This window comes from Aureobasidium subglaciale (assembly GCF_000721755.1).
Source record: "Aureobasidium subglaciale EXF-2481 unplaced genomic scaffold scaffold_1, whole genome shotgun sequence".
NCBI lineage: Eukaryota > Fungi > Ascomycota > Dothideomycetes > Dothideales > Saccotheciaceae > Aureobasidium > Aureobasidium subglaciale.
Window position 1 is genome coordinate 1,594,215 of NW_013566994.1, and position 15,964 is coordinate 1,610,178.

The 15,964-nt window shown below is 50.7% G+C and overlaps 7 protein-coding genes across 7 annotated transcripts; 3 read left to right on the plus strand and 4 right to left on the minus strand.

The window, feature by feature from the left end:
• Positions 1-251: 251 nt before the first annotated feature.
• On the plus strand, positions 252-2,153 carry AUEXF2481DRAFT_25833 (uncharacterized protein; the record flags this gene model as incomplete). Its single annotated transcript, XM_013492617.1, has 4 exons — positions 252-417; positions 468-763; positions 811-1,198; positions 1,249-2,153. The coding sequence occupies 4 exons, from the start codon at positions 252-254 to the stop codon at positions 2,151-2,153; spliced, it is 1,755 nt and encodes a 584-aa protein (XP_013348071.1).
• A 1,717-nt stretch (positions 2,154-3,870) lies between these two features.
• Positions 3,871-4,446, minus strand: AUEXF2481DRAFT_25834 (uncharacterized protein; the record flags this gene model as incomplete). The annotated part of the gene is made up of 2 exons (XM_013492618.1): positions 3,871-4,215; positions 4,273-4,446. The coding sequence occupies 2 exons, from the start codon at positions 4,444-4,446 to the stop codon at positions 3,871-3,873; spliced, it is 519 nt and encodes a 172-aa protein (XP_013348072.1).
• Positions 4,447-4,913: 467 nt separating this feature from the next.
• Positions 4,914-5,636, minus strand: AUEXF2481DRAFT_25835 (uncharacterized protein; the record flags this gene model as incomplete). Its single annotated transcript, XM_013492619.1, has 1 exon — positions 4,914-5,636. One exon carries the CDS (start codon positions 5,634-5,636, stop codon positions 4,914-4,916), a length of 723 nt encoding a protein of 240 aa, XP_013348073.1.
• Positions 5,637-6,054: 418 nt separating this feature from the next.
• AUEXF2481DRAFT_25836 (uncharacterized protein) lies at positions 6,055-7,058 on the minus strand (the record flags this gene model as incomplete). The annotated part of the gene is made up of 3 exons (XM_013492620.1): positions 6,055-6,307; positions 6,356-6,512; positions 6,560-7,058. 3 exons carry the CDS (start codon positions 7,056-7,058, stop codon positions 6,055-6,057), a joined length of 909 nt encoding a protein of 302 aa, XP_013348074.1.
• A 948-nt stretch (positions 7,059-8,006) lies between these two features.
• On the plus strand, positions 8,007-8,624 carry AUEXF2481DRAFT_25837 (uncharacterized protein; the record flags this gene model as incomplete). The annotated part of the gene is made up of 4 exons (XM_013492621.1): positions 8,007-8,048; positions 8,108-8,172; positions 8,225-8,449; positions 8,501-8,624. 4 exons carry the CDS (start codon positions 8,007-8,009, stop codon positions 8,622-8,624), a joined length of 456 nt encoding a protein of 151 aa, XP_013348075.1.
• A 788-nt stretch (positions 8,625-9,412) lies between these two features.
• Positions 9,413-12,623, plus strand: AUEXF2481DRAFT_85510 (uncharacterized protein). The gene is made up of 4 exons (XM_013492882.1): positions 9,413-9,423; positions 9,487-9,503; positions 9,565-12,049; positions 12,105-12,623. Exons 1-4 carry the CDS (start codon positions 9,419-9,421, stop codon positions 12,364-12,366), a joined length of 2,769 nt encoding a protein of 922 aa, XP_013348336.1. The 5' UTR covers positions 9,413-9,418; the 3' UTR covers positions 12,367-12,623.
• Positions 12,624-12,760: 137 nt separating this feature from the next.
• On the minus strand, positions 12,761-15,918 carry AUEXF2481DRAFT_205956 (uncharacterized protein). Its single transcript, XM_013493052.1, has 2 exons — positions 15,664-15,918; positions 12,761-15,589 (listed from the first exon to the last, which is right to left on the minus strand). Exons 1-2 carry the CDS (start codon positions 15,706-15,708, stop codon positions 13,091-13,093), a joined length of 2,544 nt encoding a protein of 847 aa, XP_013348506.1. The 5' UTR covers positions 15,709-15,918; the 3' UTR covers positions 12,761-13,090.
• Between the last annotated feature and the right edge of the window lie 46 nt (positions 15,919-15,964).

Below are 15,964 nucleotides of genomic sequence, written 5' to 3' on the forward strand. Positions count from 1 at the left end.
TAGGTATGAGAGATGTGTCGTGCAGCAGTCGTACAGGCATAGGCGCGGTCGCGTGTTTCACGACGCGCCGAGATGCATGACCATTGTCGTTTGCGCCACGTACAAACACGTCTGCTAACTCTTCTGACAAGATCGTAAGGAAAACCGGCAATGAATCAGAATCTAGTGTGACCTTCAGACATTTTCAGCAGACAAAGATTGGATCGTTGAACAACTAGGCCTGAAGACTGGCAAGGACCACACGGACAGCCATGTACACATCGACCGCCCGCCTATATGACCGGCAATCTCGGTCGATTAGCCGGCACATCGATCTCTTCGCCAGTGGTCATCAGAGACTGCCCAGAGCCATAGCACCACAGGTTGTACGCCAATTTTCCGCAACATCGACCCTCAGCAACGCAGCTCCTTCTCCTTGTCAGTAAGCTATGGTCCGCCTTCGAGACCGTTCTGATACCCTGGCTTAGCGTTACCGGACAATCATGAGTTTTTTGACTTCACGCGTGGCCGTTTCCTAGGCAATGAGAAGTACGAGTTGCAGCGTCGCCATCGCAAGTTCGACGTCTACGAGTTGATGCGCGTTGCAGCTCGAGCTGTTGGTGCAAATTACTGCACTAACATTCAAAAGTGCCCGGATGGGATGTACAACAGGATTCTGCATCTCTCAATCGACAACGGCAAGCAAGTGATTGCCAAGATACCCAATCCAAACTCGGGTCCGCCACACTTTACTACTGCCAGTGAAGTAGCGACGATGCAATTCGTGAGGGTTGAGTATCAGTCATGTAGACCAGAGCTTACGGGATATAGGTCCGCGAAGTCTTGCGCACTCCAGTGCCGGAAGTGTATGCATGGAGCTCAAGAGCACATGAGACTACCATTGGAGCCGAGTACATCATCATGGAGAAGATGGAAGGTGTCACGTGGAAACAACTCTCACCATCGATGAGTCTTGCAGATCAGATCGCAGTCGTGAAGTCTGTCGCCGAGTATCGGGTTGCGTGGTCGTCGGTGGTATTCGAGCAGTACGGTAGCCTGTACTTCGCGAAGGACGTTAAAAACCTTGACCTGCCTGCTCTAAGATACACGACAGATTTGGACGGCCCGGTAGTCGATGCAAGATTTGTGATAGGTCCTTGTTGTACACGCAGTCTCTTCCAAGCTGGGCGAGAGACAGTTGAGCTTGATAGAGGTCCATGTAGGTCCCTCTGGTCTGAGGACTATCCATTGAGCTTACTATGAGGTCAGGGTCGTCCATCAGGGAATTCAACCTAGCCAACGCCCAGCGCGAACTGACGTGCCTCCATAATATTCCTTCCCTCCCGCAAACGCACCTTGCTCTTTGCGGACCTGGACTCCATCGGCCACGGAGGGACATCAAAATCAACGTTTTGGAGGTTTATCTTGGAATCCTCGAATCTATAGAGCTACAAGACTCAGTAATGAACGGTCCGCATATCGCTCATGATGATCTACGCAGTGAGAACATCCTCCTTACTCCGGGCAATCAGATCGCGGGCGTTCTTGATTGGCAGTCAACGACTATCACACCGCTCTACGACAACAACTCGCCCACGTGGCCAATGGAAAATCCGCCACAACTCTTGGATTCTGAATCCTTACTCTTGACGCCAGACCCGAACTTACATGCCCTACTGCTTGAGAAGAGACAACGTTCCATATCCCTCAAGGAAAGCCTGGATGCCGCATACAGAGCACACCTTCGGGCGCGATCCACACCGCTCCATGACTATCTCGACCTTGAAGAGAATGATCCGAGAATCACTGTATTACGGATCGTTCCGGAAGTCTTCTACGATGGTGAATCATTCGCGTTCTCCATATGCATGATGATGGCAGATGAGGAAACTCTACTTGGCGCCCAGGGTGTCGCATGGCCTGTGGAATTCTGTGACAAGAGTAGATTATTGATCGCCGAGGCCTCTCACAAATACGCAGCTAGCAACCAGATGATGACCGAGATTCACGAGCAACTTGACTTCCTGAGTCTAGCTGGCTGGGTTCCTCACAGCCACTATGATTCGGTCACTTCCAGACTTTCTGAGATCGCGGATCTAGTGATAGAAAAGTTTGCAGATGACAGTGAAGACGCTGCGGAATGGAAGAATTCATGGCCTTTCCGACGGGATTAAGCTGACGGAGTGGGTTGTAATGACATGATAGGAACTCGCTGGAGAATGGAGTTGTGGTCTCACTCCAGGCAAGATTGAGGCAGCAGTGATGAGTCGGCGTCAGGCGGGGCCTCGGTATCCTCAGTCGGAGGATGTCGTCGTGTGCTCGCCATCAAGATAGTTGGTGCCAATCGGCACGCATTCGTAAATCTCCTCTCTTTGCTTAATACATTCCTCTCGACTCCAAACCAGAATCACGTGTCGAGTAACGACGCAAAAACTCCGTCAAATTCTCGACATGAGACAAGAAACGACGCCCGCCATTGTGTGGTCCGCGAATTGGTTGCTGGAGCTCAAGCCTGCAATTTAGCATCGCTCTCACAAGTCAACAAGCTATACCTAGCCGTGACCGCAAGGTCACTTTGGCATACATTACCCCTCAGGATTGCCAGTCGGGACCAGATTCAAGCAGGTGCCGACAAGATCAAGCAAACTCTCACACGCCGCTTACTGCTCGAAGGGCGCATACGCTGTATTTCTATAAGGGGCCGTAAGCCACCTAGTGACGATCATGATAACAAGGCCAACATCAGTCTTCTGGTGAGAGCACAATCAAACGAGCTTGCTTGGCAGCCACCAGCGGATATGTTGACAGAGATCCTTCCGTTATCCGACATGGAATGGGAAAGCGAAGAGCTCCCGTTTTGCGTCTTTCGTGCCTTGAATCAATCTCATAACGTGAGTCGTTGAACCACATCCCATAGCTGTAGTGACCCGGAAGTGTTGAATACCTGGGTCGCAAGGATCAGAGGTCCCTTGAAGTCTTCCAAACACAGACAAAGACAATGAGAAACCCCTTCTGAAAAGGCTGTGTTGTCTCACACCTGCACGGCCCCAGGTCATTTGTATCCAATTACATCCATTGACAAGCCAGATTCCGCGCCTCAGTTCGATGCTGTGTCTGAGACTTGTATGAAGCATTGAGACCAGGCACTTTTTGGTCGGTCTCGCCCTCGACTTCTTCTTCCAAGGCTGTACTCATTGGTGGCATGACATCGATTCTACTCCTGGGAGTTACCCTGATATCATGGCAGGTCCATCACTGCTAAAGGTAATCAAGCTGAGATGAGAGGCAAGTGGACCAAGCGACGAATTCCACTTGATCAAGAGGGATAAAGTCCTTGAAAGGACCAGATCAAGACGACGTAGGTCATCAACAATGCTCAAACTCGAGATAAGACAGTCAAGGATCTCGGAGGTCAGATCTTGTGTTTCGAGATGGAGGCAGCAGGCTTCATGAAGGATTCTCCATGTCTGGTCGTACGAGGTATTAGCGACTATTATGACTCGCATAAACATGATGGGTGGCAGAGGTATGCAGTAGCAAGTGCGGCGGCATATAAAAGAGAACTGTCATTGTTAACACCGGCGGAAGGTGTGGTATGATTGGTATTTGGCAGGCGCGGTGGTGAAAGAGGGGCTTCATTGTTCTTTCCTGATGTCTCTTGTGTAACCGCTTCAGTTTTACAGTCGTTCTACTGCAGACCTGCTGCAGTATATGTCTTTTTTATCAGCGCCGAATGAACGGCGTGGAGAATGTCTCTGAGTTGGACCTGTACCGCAAAGGTCGATGTGTCAATTATGCCCAAGACTGACCGCTTTTTCATGGTGCCCATTCGCATCCAAGTTTGCTTCAGATACCATTATTCTCGCCTCGATCCTTCCACTGGAACGCACTTCAGCCTTGTGCGTCTTCCCACTTGTCATCCTCGCCGTCGTCTTCTTTCTCGTCCTGATTCCAGCCCATATCTTGTGACAACTCCTTGATCTCAGTCTCAGCAACTGCATTCTCAGCGATCCAGTGAGCAGCCTGGTTTCTGAGAGTCTGTACTCTGATTCTCAGGTTTATCATCAAGTGCATTTGATAATGACTACCCTTGCGGATGCCCCTGCCCGCAGCTTCGTGTTCCATCTGATGGCGAATGTAAGGGGTGATGTTGTGGCTCAAGCTTCTCATGTGTTCGCTGTGAAGGTATTCATAGTAGTCGATCTTGGCCTTGCGCTTGGAGATCTGGGCCTTGAGCTATGAGACGATACAGTGAGTCGGGCGTAAGAGATCGAGAGAACTACGATGACGTACGGCGGTGATCTTCTCAGTTGCTCTAAGTTGTTCGGCGGTGAGACGTGGAAGGTATAATTTGTGGCTCTTGTCCTCGCTGGAGTGACGATCTCTGGGGCTTTCGAGAGATTCAACAATCCATGCTTCTAGAAGGCCTGGGATCGTGGTGGATCGATACCTGAAGTAAGGAGACATAACTTCAACGATGCCACACCATGCGATAAGGTAGTCGAAAGTCAATGAAGTATTCCGGTGTTGCAAAGTTGTGTCGGTGGAGTGAAGACCGTGTGAATCAATGTATCAGCGGCGGAGGATGAACTGTGAAAGACTTTGGACGGTTGGAGGTAAATGCGAGATATTCAATATGAAGGCCTGGCGAAGACTCAAGGTATTGTGCAAATACAGGTGAGAGTCAATCGGCAAGCTCCACTAGAGTGATGGCGAAGTCTTGACTCGCTGAGAAACAGAATCGGTGAGACTCAAGCTCGAGACATTCAATGTGAGACGCAGCGGAGACTCGCACTATCATGAATCAGAGCTAATAACATTGGACAAGCAAGTCCTGTCCGAGTAACAAAATGGCGTCGAGCCTTTCTAGAGCAGAGTCGGCAAGGATCAATCGAGCAGAGCCCAGAACCACTGCCCAATATGGTTTACACTGCTTACAGGTCCTTCCACCTCCAGACACTCCACTCTACAAGCCTCTCATCATTGAAGAGGTCTTCACTCGCTTCTTCTCTCCCCTCTTCCATAGCCTCCATGCCACCCTCCTCGAGTCGCTCCCACATCTCTCTGATGTAGTCGATATAGCAGACTCTCAGAGGATATGCGATGACAAATCTCGCCTCCTTGTCCTTCCTCAGCCACTTCAAGATGACGTTCGCCAGCAGCTCAGGGTGCTCTTCGGAGTAGATAGTATCTGCCGCGAAGATAACATGAGCTTCAGTCTGAGGACGCTCCTCATCCTTGATTAGCAGAGTGGTAGGGTACTTCCAGTCCAATGTTCCAGCCTCCATGTATGTGTTCGCTTTCTGCAGACCTTCCAAATTGAGATCGATATTAGCGTCCAAAGCAGGGACCAGAGGCGCCAGATCCGTAAGTACAACGGGCTGTCTCCAAAGTGTGGACGCTGTGACACCAACCAGACCTGTACCAGCACCAAGCTCAAGGATAGGAAGTATATTTGAGCTGGGAGTAGGAAACTGAATCTTGGGGCCTATATGATGGAGCTGAGAAGCCAAAATGTGAGAAGCGGCCCATGTCTCCAGACCCAAGTTTTCGGATGTAAGGTTGGGCTCGCTGATGCGTACTTGGATCGTCTCGCCAGATCCATTTGAGGGCACCGTGAAATCCTGAGTCTTGAAACTGCGTTCTTCCGTGGCCATTTTTGGTGATCCAACAGTTGTCGTCTGGTATTGGCTTTTGAGTTTATGAGGTACAAATACGGCTAGATATTTCTGTCTCCAAGTTTCAATGCCCTTTGCTAGAGGTGTTGTGTAGATGCTGTTGAGATGACGTTGATATTGCCAAAATTTCTCGACGGCTACATTTTTGACTTTTCTTCTGTGTCCCTTGATTTTGCGGGGAAAAGATGCCTCCATCGCATGGTATGCTTCACGACTTTTGGTCGCTTGACGTGAGGGCTTGAATATGAGCAGTAAACGTCGAGTCGTATGAGGACTGTCATTAAGCATTTGGATAATCAGAAAATACGAAACGTCGAGACAAGGCGTGACCGAGGACTGAACAGACGGAACCTCATAGGGATCACCCCGCACCAGTTAGCCCAAAACGGCAATCTGTTTATTCGAGCAGCGTCCTCTGCAGGAATTCGATCTGCTTCGCCAGCATCATCTCCAACCCTTCGCCATCGAACATGCTAAAGTGTCCACCAGGCAGCATATGGATCTCCTTGGGTTCAACGGCACGATTGTATGCCTCAAGCATTGCTCCCGTGACTGCCACAACGTCCTTCTTTGGTACCTGCATCAACAAAGGTGTGGGCCCGATCTTGTGGATCCGAGATGTGGGAAAGTAAGACGTTATCCCTTCAAAGCTACAGGAAACCGTTAGCAGTGGCATTGATCAGAGACTGGAAACAGACCTTCTGATTGTCACATCATTCTTCCAGCCAATCTTCTCAGCCCAGGGAGCAAAAAATGCAAGACTCTCTGCATGTGGTAATGCAGCCACATCAAGCGGATTCTCTACTATGACAGGCATCCTTCCAGGCTCATTACCTGCTGCTCGTGACATGCGTTCTGAGTAGTGTTAGACCAGGAAATTTGGTTGGGGATAAGAAGCAAACCTTGAGCAAGCATGTCGACCATGGCATCCTCGAAGTCGGATCTCATATTGTTTGCAATTATATCTCCTGTAGTGAACGGTGCCACCGCAATCACTGCCTTGACACGACGATCGATGGCACCAACCCAGAGTGAGTGGCCACCGCTATAAGAATACCCCCACACACCAATTCTTGATGCGTCGATTTGCTCTCGAGATTGAGCATAGGTAATGGCATCCTGGAGATCGCTGTTCTGGTGTGTCGGGACGATCTCGTTGCGGGGCTCAGTGTCTTTTTGGTCACTAGTGCCAAAGCCACGGTGATCGTATACTAGACAAGCAATTGGCAAGGCGGAAGTCAGACGTTCCGCGAGAGTGTCAAGACACATGTCTTTGAGGCAAGCAAAGCCATGAGACATCACCAGGCAAGGGTATTCACCCTTTGCGTCTTCTGATTCATATAGCCAGCCGCGCAGAGTGACATGATCAACAGTCTTAAATTCGATATCTGAACGACCCATCGTGATGTTGAGTTTATTGGAAGAGGGTTGCAGAAGGAAATTAAAGTATGCAGATGGCAGGGTCTATCTATATGTGAGTGTAGGAGTTGAGCTGCTGCTTACCGTCAGCTTGAATCCTTCGGCTTAGTAGCAGCCTGAAGAATGTGCAGCAGATCTGCAGAGGGTGTTGAGTAAGCATTGACATGCGATCTCACATAGTCTAGTTTGAGAGACTGTCTCATGAGCTGGTCCGTCCTTTAGTGCAAGCATGTACTCCTATCATCCACAATATGGAGTTTTGGGAGGACGGTGAGCTGGACAAATCACCTATTCTTCTGAGAAGAGAAGATTCCGATACAGTCACGTGTGAGCGGCGATTAGTATATGTATCCCAGCAGCATGGCACGAACGATGCTCAAAGGGCGGTTGAGAAGTTCCAGAGAAGCGGACCGGGGAAGCGACAATATCTAGATTGGGGGCGGATTGATCGGCTTCTGGCATATCGGATCCTGCAGAGATGCTTGAGAGGTGGAAGAACCGATCGAACCTCGAGACGCAGAACAGCTTATCATGCAGGAGCCGATGAATTGTCTCGTTTGAGATGTAAGCGAACTAGGTATCAGGGCGCGACGGAAATCGAATTAGAGCTGATGGTTTATTGATTAAATATTGGTTGAGCAGTGGGCCGCTGGAAAAAAAAGCGATATATCTGGTGGCTTTCATGCAGCAAAGCGAATGGCACGTGGTAGCAAGTCGTTGCAGATGGAAGAAGGAGGAAGTAGGAAGTCAGGGTTGGTTATGTTCTTTGAGCGTTCGCCAACGGTGTAAAAGAGTGGCGTCAGCGTCTCTGCCCCTCCTCAGTTGCGCCTCTCTCGACAAACTCCATTCGTCCTTTATCAGCAGCATCGCCATCTTCCTGTTCCAGCTCCAAGAAATCCGCCAACCCGTCCAACATATCCAACAAGCATCATGTCGACCTCAGCCCGCCGCCGTTTGATGCGCGACTTTAAGGTGCGAGCATTCCGGCGTCTATCTCGACATGATGGCGTAGCTAACGGTCATGTCTGCAGCGCATGCAAACTGACCCTCCTGCCGGTGTTTCGGCCTCGCCCATAGCTGACAATGTCATGACCTGGTATGCTTAACCTCCAGCTCTGGAAGGCGACACATGCTCATACTACACGCAGGAATGCCGTCATAATCGGACCTTCAGATACACCCTTCGAGGACGGCACATTCAGACTCGTCATGCACTTCGAAGAGCAATATCCCAACAAGCCTCCAGGCGTCAAGTTCATCAGCACCATGTTCCACCCCAACGTCTACGCAACCGGCGAGCTGTGTCTAGACATCTTACAAAACCGCTGGAGTCCCACGTACGACGTTGCCGCCATCCTCACCAGTATCCAGAGGTATGTGAGAGCAAGTCGCGCCCTGTAGCCCAAGCTGACTTGTAGCCGTAGTCTGCTCAACGATCCGAACACATCGTCACCGGCCAACGTCGAGGCGTCGAATCTGTACAAGGACAACCGCAAAGAGTACTACAAGCGTGTGCGCGAGACAGTCGAGAAGAGCTGGGAAGACTAGGCGATTGGCACATGGCACAGATGGCAATAGACAGGCGTGCATGAGATTCAGCGAGGCGTTTGGCATGGGAGTCGCTACTTTGGGAGGTGATCCGGGACTGCATTTCTGTTGATATCACGGCGCATCAAGACACAAGACACGAAACACGATACACGAGGGGGCCAAGAGCGGAACAGGTTGCTACCAGGCTTGTCGCAGGCAGAATGAATAGGCTACCTGTATCAGAAGAAAGAAGCACCATGAATGCAAAGGTTTTGTGCATGTCATGTGCAACTGAGTGCACGCAGCATAAAACGGCAACGAGGGGCAGGTGTAGGGCTGACTCAGGCTGAAACGCTGAAACCGGGGCCGGCCGAGGGAGCTTGGCCGTGTCTTCAGGAGAAGGTGCAGGCTGGCCAAAACTGAACGAGATACAGAGAGAGTGTGATCACTTTTGTTGTTAGTCGGACACCTGCATCTGAGTAAACTTTCTGAAGAGAGGTGCATGACATTTATTTTTACCGCATCATCGAAAGACTTGGATGGTAATGCAACGGCGCTTGTTGACTTGTTGTGAGGCTTATCGATTTGGACTTTTGAGTTTGGCCCTGGGCCCCTGTTGATTCCAATCACGCTTCACGGTCCACACGAACTTCTCCAGACGTGCGCTGCTGCTGCTGCGTGTGCGCATCTTGCATACATCCGCGCCGACAGTTTCCTAGCTCCGACCCTCTCTGTCGCCTGTCTACTCTTGCCCTCGCTTGAGAGAGTCGCTTCCCTAACAAGCAGGCCACGACCTGCCCAACCAGGCCATTATGGCGTAAGTCGACGCTGACGGACACCCCACCAAACAATCACAACTTTCATACTAACAAGCACGCAGGAGCAACTCTATCAAGGGTACGTCCAGAGACTCGTTTGCCTTCTCACTCTCTGGCGCAAAAGTACTGACCATCCTCAGTCGTCGCTCGTTTCAGGCCGCAAAACAAAGTCGAACTCGCCAGCGGAGGCACCCCTATCGTCCAATTCGAAAGCCCAGACACTTGCAATGTCCAGTCCAGAGATGGCGGCGGCGGCTCCTTCACCTTCGATCGCGTCTTCGACATGGCCTGTCGCCAGTCCGACGTCTTCGACTTCTCCATCCGACCCACCGTCGACGACATTCTCAATGGTTACAACGGAACTGTCTTCGCATACGGCCAGACCGGTGCCGGAAAGTCTTATACCATGATGGGCTCTGATATTGGCAGCTCCGACCAGAAGGGTGTGATACCGCGCATCACCGAGCAGATCTTCGCTTCCATCATGGCCAGCGAGAGCAACATCGAATACACAGTGCGAGTCAGCTACATGGAAATCTACATGGAACGCATCCGCGATTTGCTCGTCCCGCAGAACGACAATCTGCCCATTCACGAGGAGAAGAACCGCGGCGTCTATGTCAAGGGCCTCATGGAAGTATACGTCAGCAGTGTCGACGAAGTTTACCAGATCCTAGAGCGAGGAGGCATGTCGCGTGCCGTCGCTGCCACAAACATGAATCAGGAGTCGTCTCGCTCCCACTCCATCTTCGTCATCACCGTTGGCCAGAAGAACGTCGAGACTGGAAGCGTCAAGTCGGGTCAACTGTTCCTGGTCGATTTGGCTGGTTCGGAAAAGGTTGGAAAGACTGGAGCCAGTGGTCAAACACTCGAGGAAGCAAAGAAGATCAACAAGTCGCTGAGTGCTCTGGGCATGGTCATCAACGCCTTGACTGACGGCAAATCCTCTCACGTCCCCTATCGTGATTCAAAACTCACCCGTATCCTACAAGAATCTCTTGGTGGTAACTCGCGCACAACTCTCATCATCAACTGTTCGCCCTCCAGCTACAACGACTCCGAGACTGTGTCAACCCTCCGCTTTGGTATGCGAGCAAAATCTATCAAGAACAAAGCCAAGGTCAACCAGGAACTCTCCCCTGCCGAACTCAAAGCTCTCCTCCGCAAGGCTCAGTCCCAAGTCTCAAGCTTCGAAACCTACATCTCCAATCTCGAATCCGAAGTTGGCTCCTGGCGTAAGGGTCAATCCGTACCGAAAGAGAATTGGACTCCTACTCTCAAAGATGGTCCCGCCAAATCCTCCACACCCCGTCCCGCTACACCGTCACGTCTAGGTGATCAGCGAAAAGGTGCAGAGACACCTACCTCAACAAGACCCGACTCGAGAATGGATCTTGAGCGATCCGGTACGCCGACAACAGCCCTGGAGAAGGATGAAAGAGAAGAGTTTCTGCGACGCGAGAATGAATTACAAGATCAGCTTGCTGAGAAGGAATCTGTTATTGCTACAACTGAAAAGGCTCTCCAAGATACACGACAAGAGCTGCGTGACCTGAGAGAAACACACGGTCGTGTCAACAAGGACAATGAAAAGCTCGCTGGCGATGTCGAAGGGCTCAAGATGCAAGTTGAGCGCATTACTTTCGAAACAAAGGAAGAGTCCATCATGATGGATAGTCTCAAGGAGGCCAACAACGACCTGTCGAACGAACTTGATGAGCTACGCAAGGAGCTGCTCGAGGCCAAGATGAATGCCCGCGAAACGTCGGCCGTCATCGACGAGAAGGAGAAGCTCAAGAAAGAACGCATGGCCCAGATGATGGCTGGCTTTGACCTCGGAGACGAAGTCTTTTCAGAAAACGAACGCAGCGTTCAAGATGCCATCAAACAACTTGATGCTCTTCTAGAGGCTACTTCCAAGGGCGAGTCGCTCAGCACTGAGTCTTTGTCAAAGCTACGAGAGAGATTGGTCGAGACCCAAGGTGCAATTCGCCAGGTCGACCATTCCAGCAAGGGAGGTGCTCTCGAACACAAGTTGTTGACTGTACAACAACAGTACGAGGATCTATTGCAAACAAATCTTTCCGAGGCCGACGTCGAGGATGTCAAGCGTCGTCTGCAGGAATCGCTCTCATCACACACCGATGGTCAAGCAGGGTCTACAGAACTTACCGCTGCCCTCACTCGTCAGCAACAAGAGAATACCCGTATGCGAAACGAAGTCGAGGCATTGAGGAGGCAAACAGTCAACGGAGCCAATGGCGCCAAGTCATTGCATCAACAATTGGCAGACTTTGATGCCATGAAGAAGTCGCTGATGCGTGACTTGCAAAACCGCTGCGAGCGCGTGGTTGAGCTCGAGATCTCACTCGACTCAACGCGAGAACAATATAATAGCGTCCTTCGCTCGGCGAACAGCAAGCAGCAACAGAAGAAGCTGGCCTTCCTCGAACGCAACTTGGAGCAGTTGACCCAAGTCCAAAGGCAGCTAGTCGAGCAAAACGCCCAACTCAAGAAGGAGGTCGCTATCGCCGATCGCAAGCTTGCGGCTCGTGGTGAGCGTATTCATGGTCTTGAGCAGCTGCTTGGCGAGAGTCAGGAGAAGCTCATGCAAGCTAATCATCGGTATATTTTCCACGCTAAGATACTGTTGCGACCATTACTAACACACCCACCACAGTTTCGAAGCCCAACTCACCGCAGTAAAAGAACGCCTCGAAGCTGCCAAAGTCAGCGCAGCATCTCGCAACGGCACAATCACTGGCGGCGGTGGCGCTGCCCCGAATGGTTTCGGCAGCCAGCTGGGCAGCCGCATTGCAAAACCGCTTCGCGGCGGCGGTGGTGGAGAAGGTCCCATGGTACCCACTCTCGCCGGTCTGCAACAACAGCAACAGCAAGAGGGCCCGAAACGCAGCAGCTGGTTCTTCAACCAGAGAACCTGAGATATGATGAATTGACACTGGCGGTGCTTTTCCTGCTACTTGCATTCGGACTGTTGGTTTGGTAGATTGCATTTGCACTTTTTTCGAGGCTGCTCACGAATCAAGGGCATATAAACGGCGTTTTCTTTTCTCTCTCTCTCTCCTGCATATGCTGGACGGGTTTACCTTCAAAGTCGCCTGCCTGCGGGAAGGTATCAATCTTCTGAACTCGCGCGAGCATCTCTAATAACCTCTCATCATGAAAGCAACTCCACAATAGAAGCTCGATATTTTCTCTTCCGTCCCTCTTTTTTTCTTTAGATGCGAATCCGCGCGTGTAAAGATAGTCACCAAAAAGTGAAAGGGGAAATTATACACGGTAAGGAAAGTGTCATTGATGATGAGCTAACATGATATGGTGGTGCACTTTGATCTGTGAAATTTCGTTTCATTTGTCTCTGCTAGCACCTTAATCAGCGCCATTTCGCTAGAAAAGAATACAACATCCATCCCCAATCCTTCCTCATTGAAAAAAAAAGAAAATGCTGCCATTTGCGCCTTTTATGCTCCTTTCATGTCTGTATGAGATCCCAGGACTTTTTTTGCCCTTTTGAATCTGCAAAGAAGAGAAAAAAAAACACCTTCGCTCGATTTTGACTCCCTGTAATGCTTTTATGAAGAAAAGGACTCGCCAGATATACGCCGTGAGAAGAAGCAAGGAGAAAAAGATGAAGCCTAAGCAGCACTATGCGAGGTAGCGGTATGAAGGCACCTTGGCGCCCTCCATACGCTCCAAGTACTCACGCTCAATCAGACTCTCAATCTTCTTCTTGATCATTGGGACTTCGGGCTTGAATTGTGCGCTGAGCTGTGTAAGTGTCTCTGCAACCAGCTGTTGATGGGTAGACTCCTTGCGCTGTTTCATGATGCGCACGATAGCAGCCTCGATGACAAAGCCGCGAGAATCATTGTTCTTCTTCTCTGTATCCTTGCGCTCCTTGTCGTTTTCGACCTTGTTACCTGCAGAGACGACGCCGACTTTGACCTTGATGAACTTGGAGGTGAACTTTTCGTTGAAAGAGAAGCGGTCGGTTGGCTTGACGTCCTTGCTCATCGGCTCCTTGACCAGAAGACGAGTCTTTTGCGCCACCGCTAGCGATTGGAGGTTTCTGATGAGCTCGTTGCGAGGAATGTTGGTCTGCGCCTGGATCTCCTCACAAGTCAGGGAGCCATCTGCAGGAAGGTCGTTGAACAGTGACAGGATGATCATGGCGTAAGTCGAGACGTTGAGCTCGTGCGTTCTGATCTTGGGAGGACCACCATCCTTGCTGGGAATCTTGAAGGTTCCCTTGATGTCGGCTGTACCCATACTACCCTGCCAGCTGAGTATACGACCAGAGTACTTTGTTGTGTAATACTGCTCGAAACTAGTCTTGATCTTTTCGATGGCGGGCGGGAAGATCGTCTTGATGGCTCCGTCCCTGTCCTCGTCCAATCCTCTCATAGTCTCCATTGGCCAAGTCATGCTGGTGAGAACGTGTATACTAAGTTCAACTCTCTTTGGCTCATTGTCGCCGAGTTTCTCGACATATGTCTGGTAACCGGAAGTGAGTTCGTCAGAGAGCGTCATATCCTTGAACATGGCTTCCATCTTGGTCGTAAAGCTGTTGCCGAGTTCGATCTTCATGCGATTGATCATTTGCTTTTCAACATCGATACTCACAGATCTGCCCATGAGCAGACGCTTACAAAGATGTTTCTTGTAGTATGTTTCAAACACGTCCTTGTCCTGGAGATAGCGAACCAATGTGATGGCCTTCTCGAGCACTTGATCAACCTCTTCCTCAGTCTTGCCCTTGATTCCCTTCTTCATGTTGTCATCGATGAAAAGCGAGATGTACTCTGAGCTTCGTTGGAAGGCGTTTATCGTGTCGGAGAAACTGCGAGTTTGCGCAGTCTGCAAAACTTGGTCCTGGTTGAAGGCGAGTTTCCAGATGCGGTCAAAGCGGTCTTTGAGTTCCAATACATCTTCGACCCACTTCAGAGCTGCCACGGTCTGCAAATTGACGGCCTTCTCCGCCGGCTTGGCCTTCTCTTTGTCTGCGCCTTCGCCTTCCTCTGCCGGTACTGGTGGAGCAATCGACGAAGCGGTTGACTGGTTAAGGGCGTTGCTGTTGACATTCGTTCCCATTTCCTGAATGATCTTCTGGATTGCTTTTGTCAGCTCCGGCTTCTTGGGGTCCACTCTACTCTCCAGCTCAAAGACCAGACCGAGATCGTCATGTCTATCGTTCGTGACCATGAATTGTACGCCGCTGTCCATGTCGATCAGAGCCTTGATCTGATGGCGGATCAGTTCGTCCTCGACAACCTTGATAATTTTGGTAGAGGTGGACTCTGAGATAGTGGAACGACAGCGATCAGCTTCTTCGTCTATCCTTCTCTTGACATGGCGACAGTATGTGCCAGCATCCGAGTCTTTCAGCAGTCTTTTGCTCTCGTCACGGTAGAAGGTTGCACTTTTGGCGAGGAACTCTTGCTCGAAGCGGGTGAGGTACAATTTGTCTTCTTCTCCCTCCTGCTCACTCTCGAATAGACCCTCCAGCATGTAGGTGTTGGCTTTGATCAAGGACTTGTCGATGTAGTCGCCATCGCGGTCCATGTGGATTTGATCGAGAATGACGGCGTTCAGGACGTCTAAGAAAGACAGATGCTTCAGACCCGAGGCGATTGCGACTTCGCTGGCGGTAATTGCGGTCGAGTACAGGACGCTATCCCGGAAAAGACTCATAGCTTTTGAGAAGATGGAAGGTTGTCTAGTATCGGCGCAATAGACGCGGTCCATGTACATGAGGACGTCGGTCAACATGCTCATGGACGTCTGATGGTCCTGCCAGGCAGACTTGAGAGCGGCTAGGAAGCGGGTGCCTCGTTCAAGGCGTTCAGGAGCCGTCGCATTGCTTTCCGCCGTCGGGCTAGACACAAGGATGGGAGTATCGAGGACGGTGCCTTTGATAGTGCGAGAGATGTCCTGGCGGACAGCAGTGGATAGCCAGTTGGTCTCGAAGTTGGCGACTCTTTTATAAAGCTCGTCGCCCTGCTTCTTCAGCACGAGCTTGTAGGCGGCGCGGTACAGCTGTTCGAAGGATAGTGCTGAGGCATTCTTGGTATGAATCTCGCCAAAAGCAGACGAGAGGGTGGTCCAGGTATCTTCAAAGTTGACATCGTTCGCGCCAGCCACGCCCTGTTTGCGAGACGTGTTAGTGATGACCATGATAGTTTTGGACTTCATGTGGATAATGGAGAACTGGGACATACCCTTCTAGGAGCGCGGATCTTTGTGCGTGGACGACTACTACTCATAGTCGAGTGAGTTTGTGAAGGTGAGAGCTTGTCTTCAGTCCTGTCTGTCTTTGGTTGGTGGCGGGGTTATGAGGCCGTTGTGGTGACAGCTTTGCGATTCCAGGGTCTTTGTTGCCGCCTTTGTCTAACACTTTTCAAAAGAGATGGTTTCATAAGACATGAACGAGCGAAGAAGGTGCGATGCAGAACAAAACCGTGTGACTGGATACTGGAACGTCAAGCACCTGGATGCTCATGATTAACATCGTCAGCAGCA

Coding starts and splice junctions, on each gene's coding strand:
- AUEXF2481DRAFT_85510 (XM_013492882.1), top strand. Junction 12,050..12,104: donor CTCATGCAAGCTAATCATCG/GTATATTTTCCA, acceptor CACCCACCACAG/TTTCGAAGCCCAACTCACCG.
- AUEXF2481DRAFT_205956 (XM_013493052.1), bottom strand. CDS start 15,708: ATGAGTAGTAGTCGTCCACGCACAAAGATCCGCGCTCCTAGAAGG. Junction 15,590..15,663: donor AGATCCGCGCTCCTAGAAGG/GTATGTCCCAGT, acceptor TCTCGCAAACAG/GGCGTGGCTGGCGCGAACGA.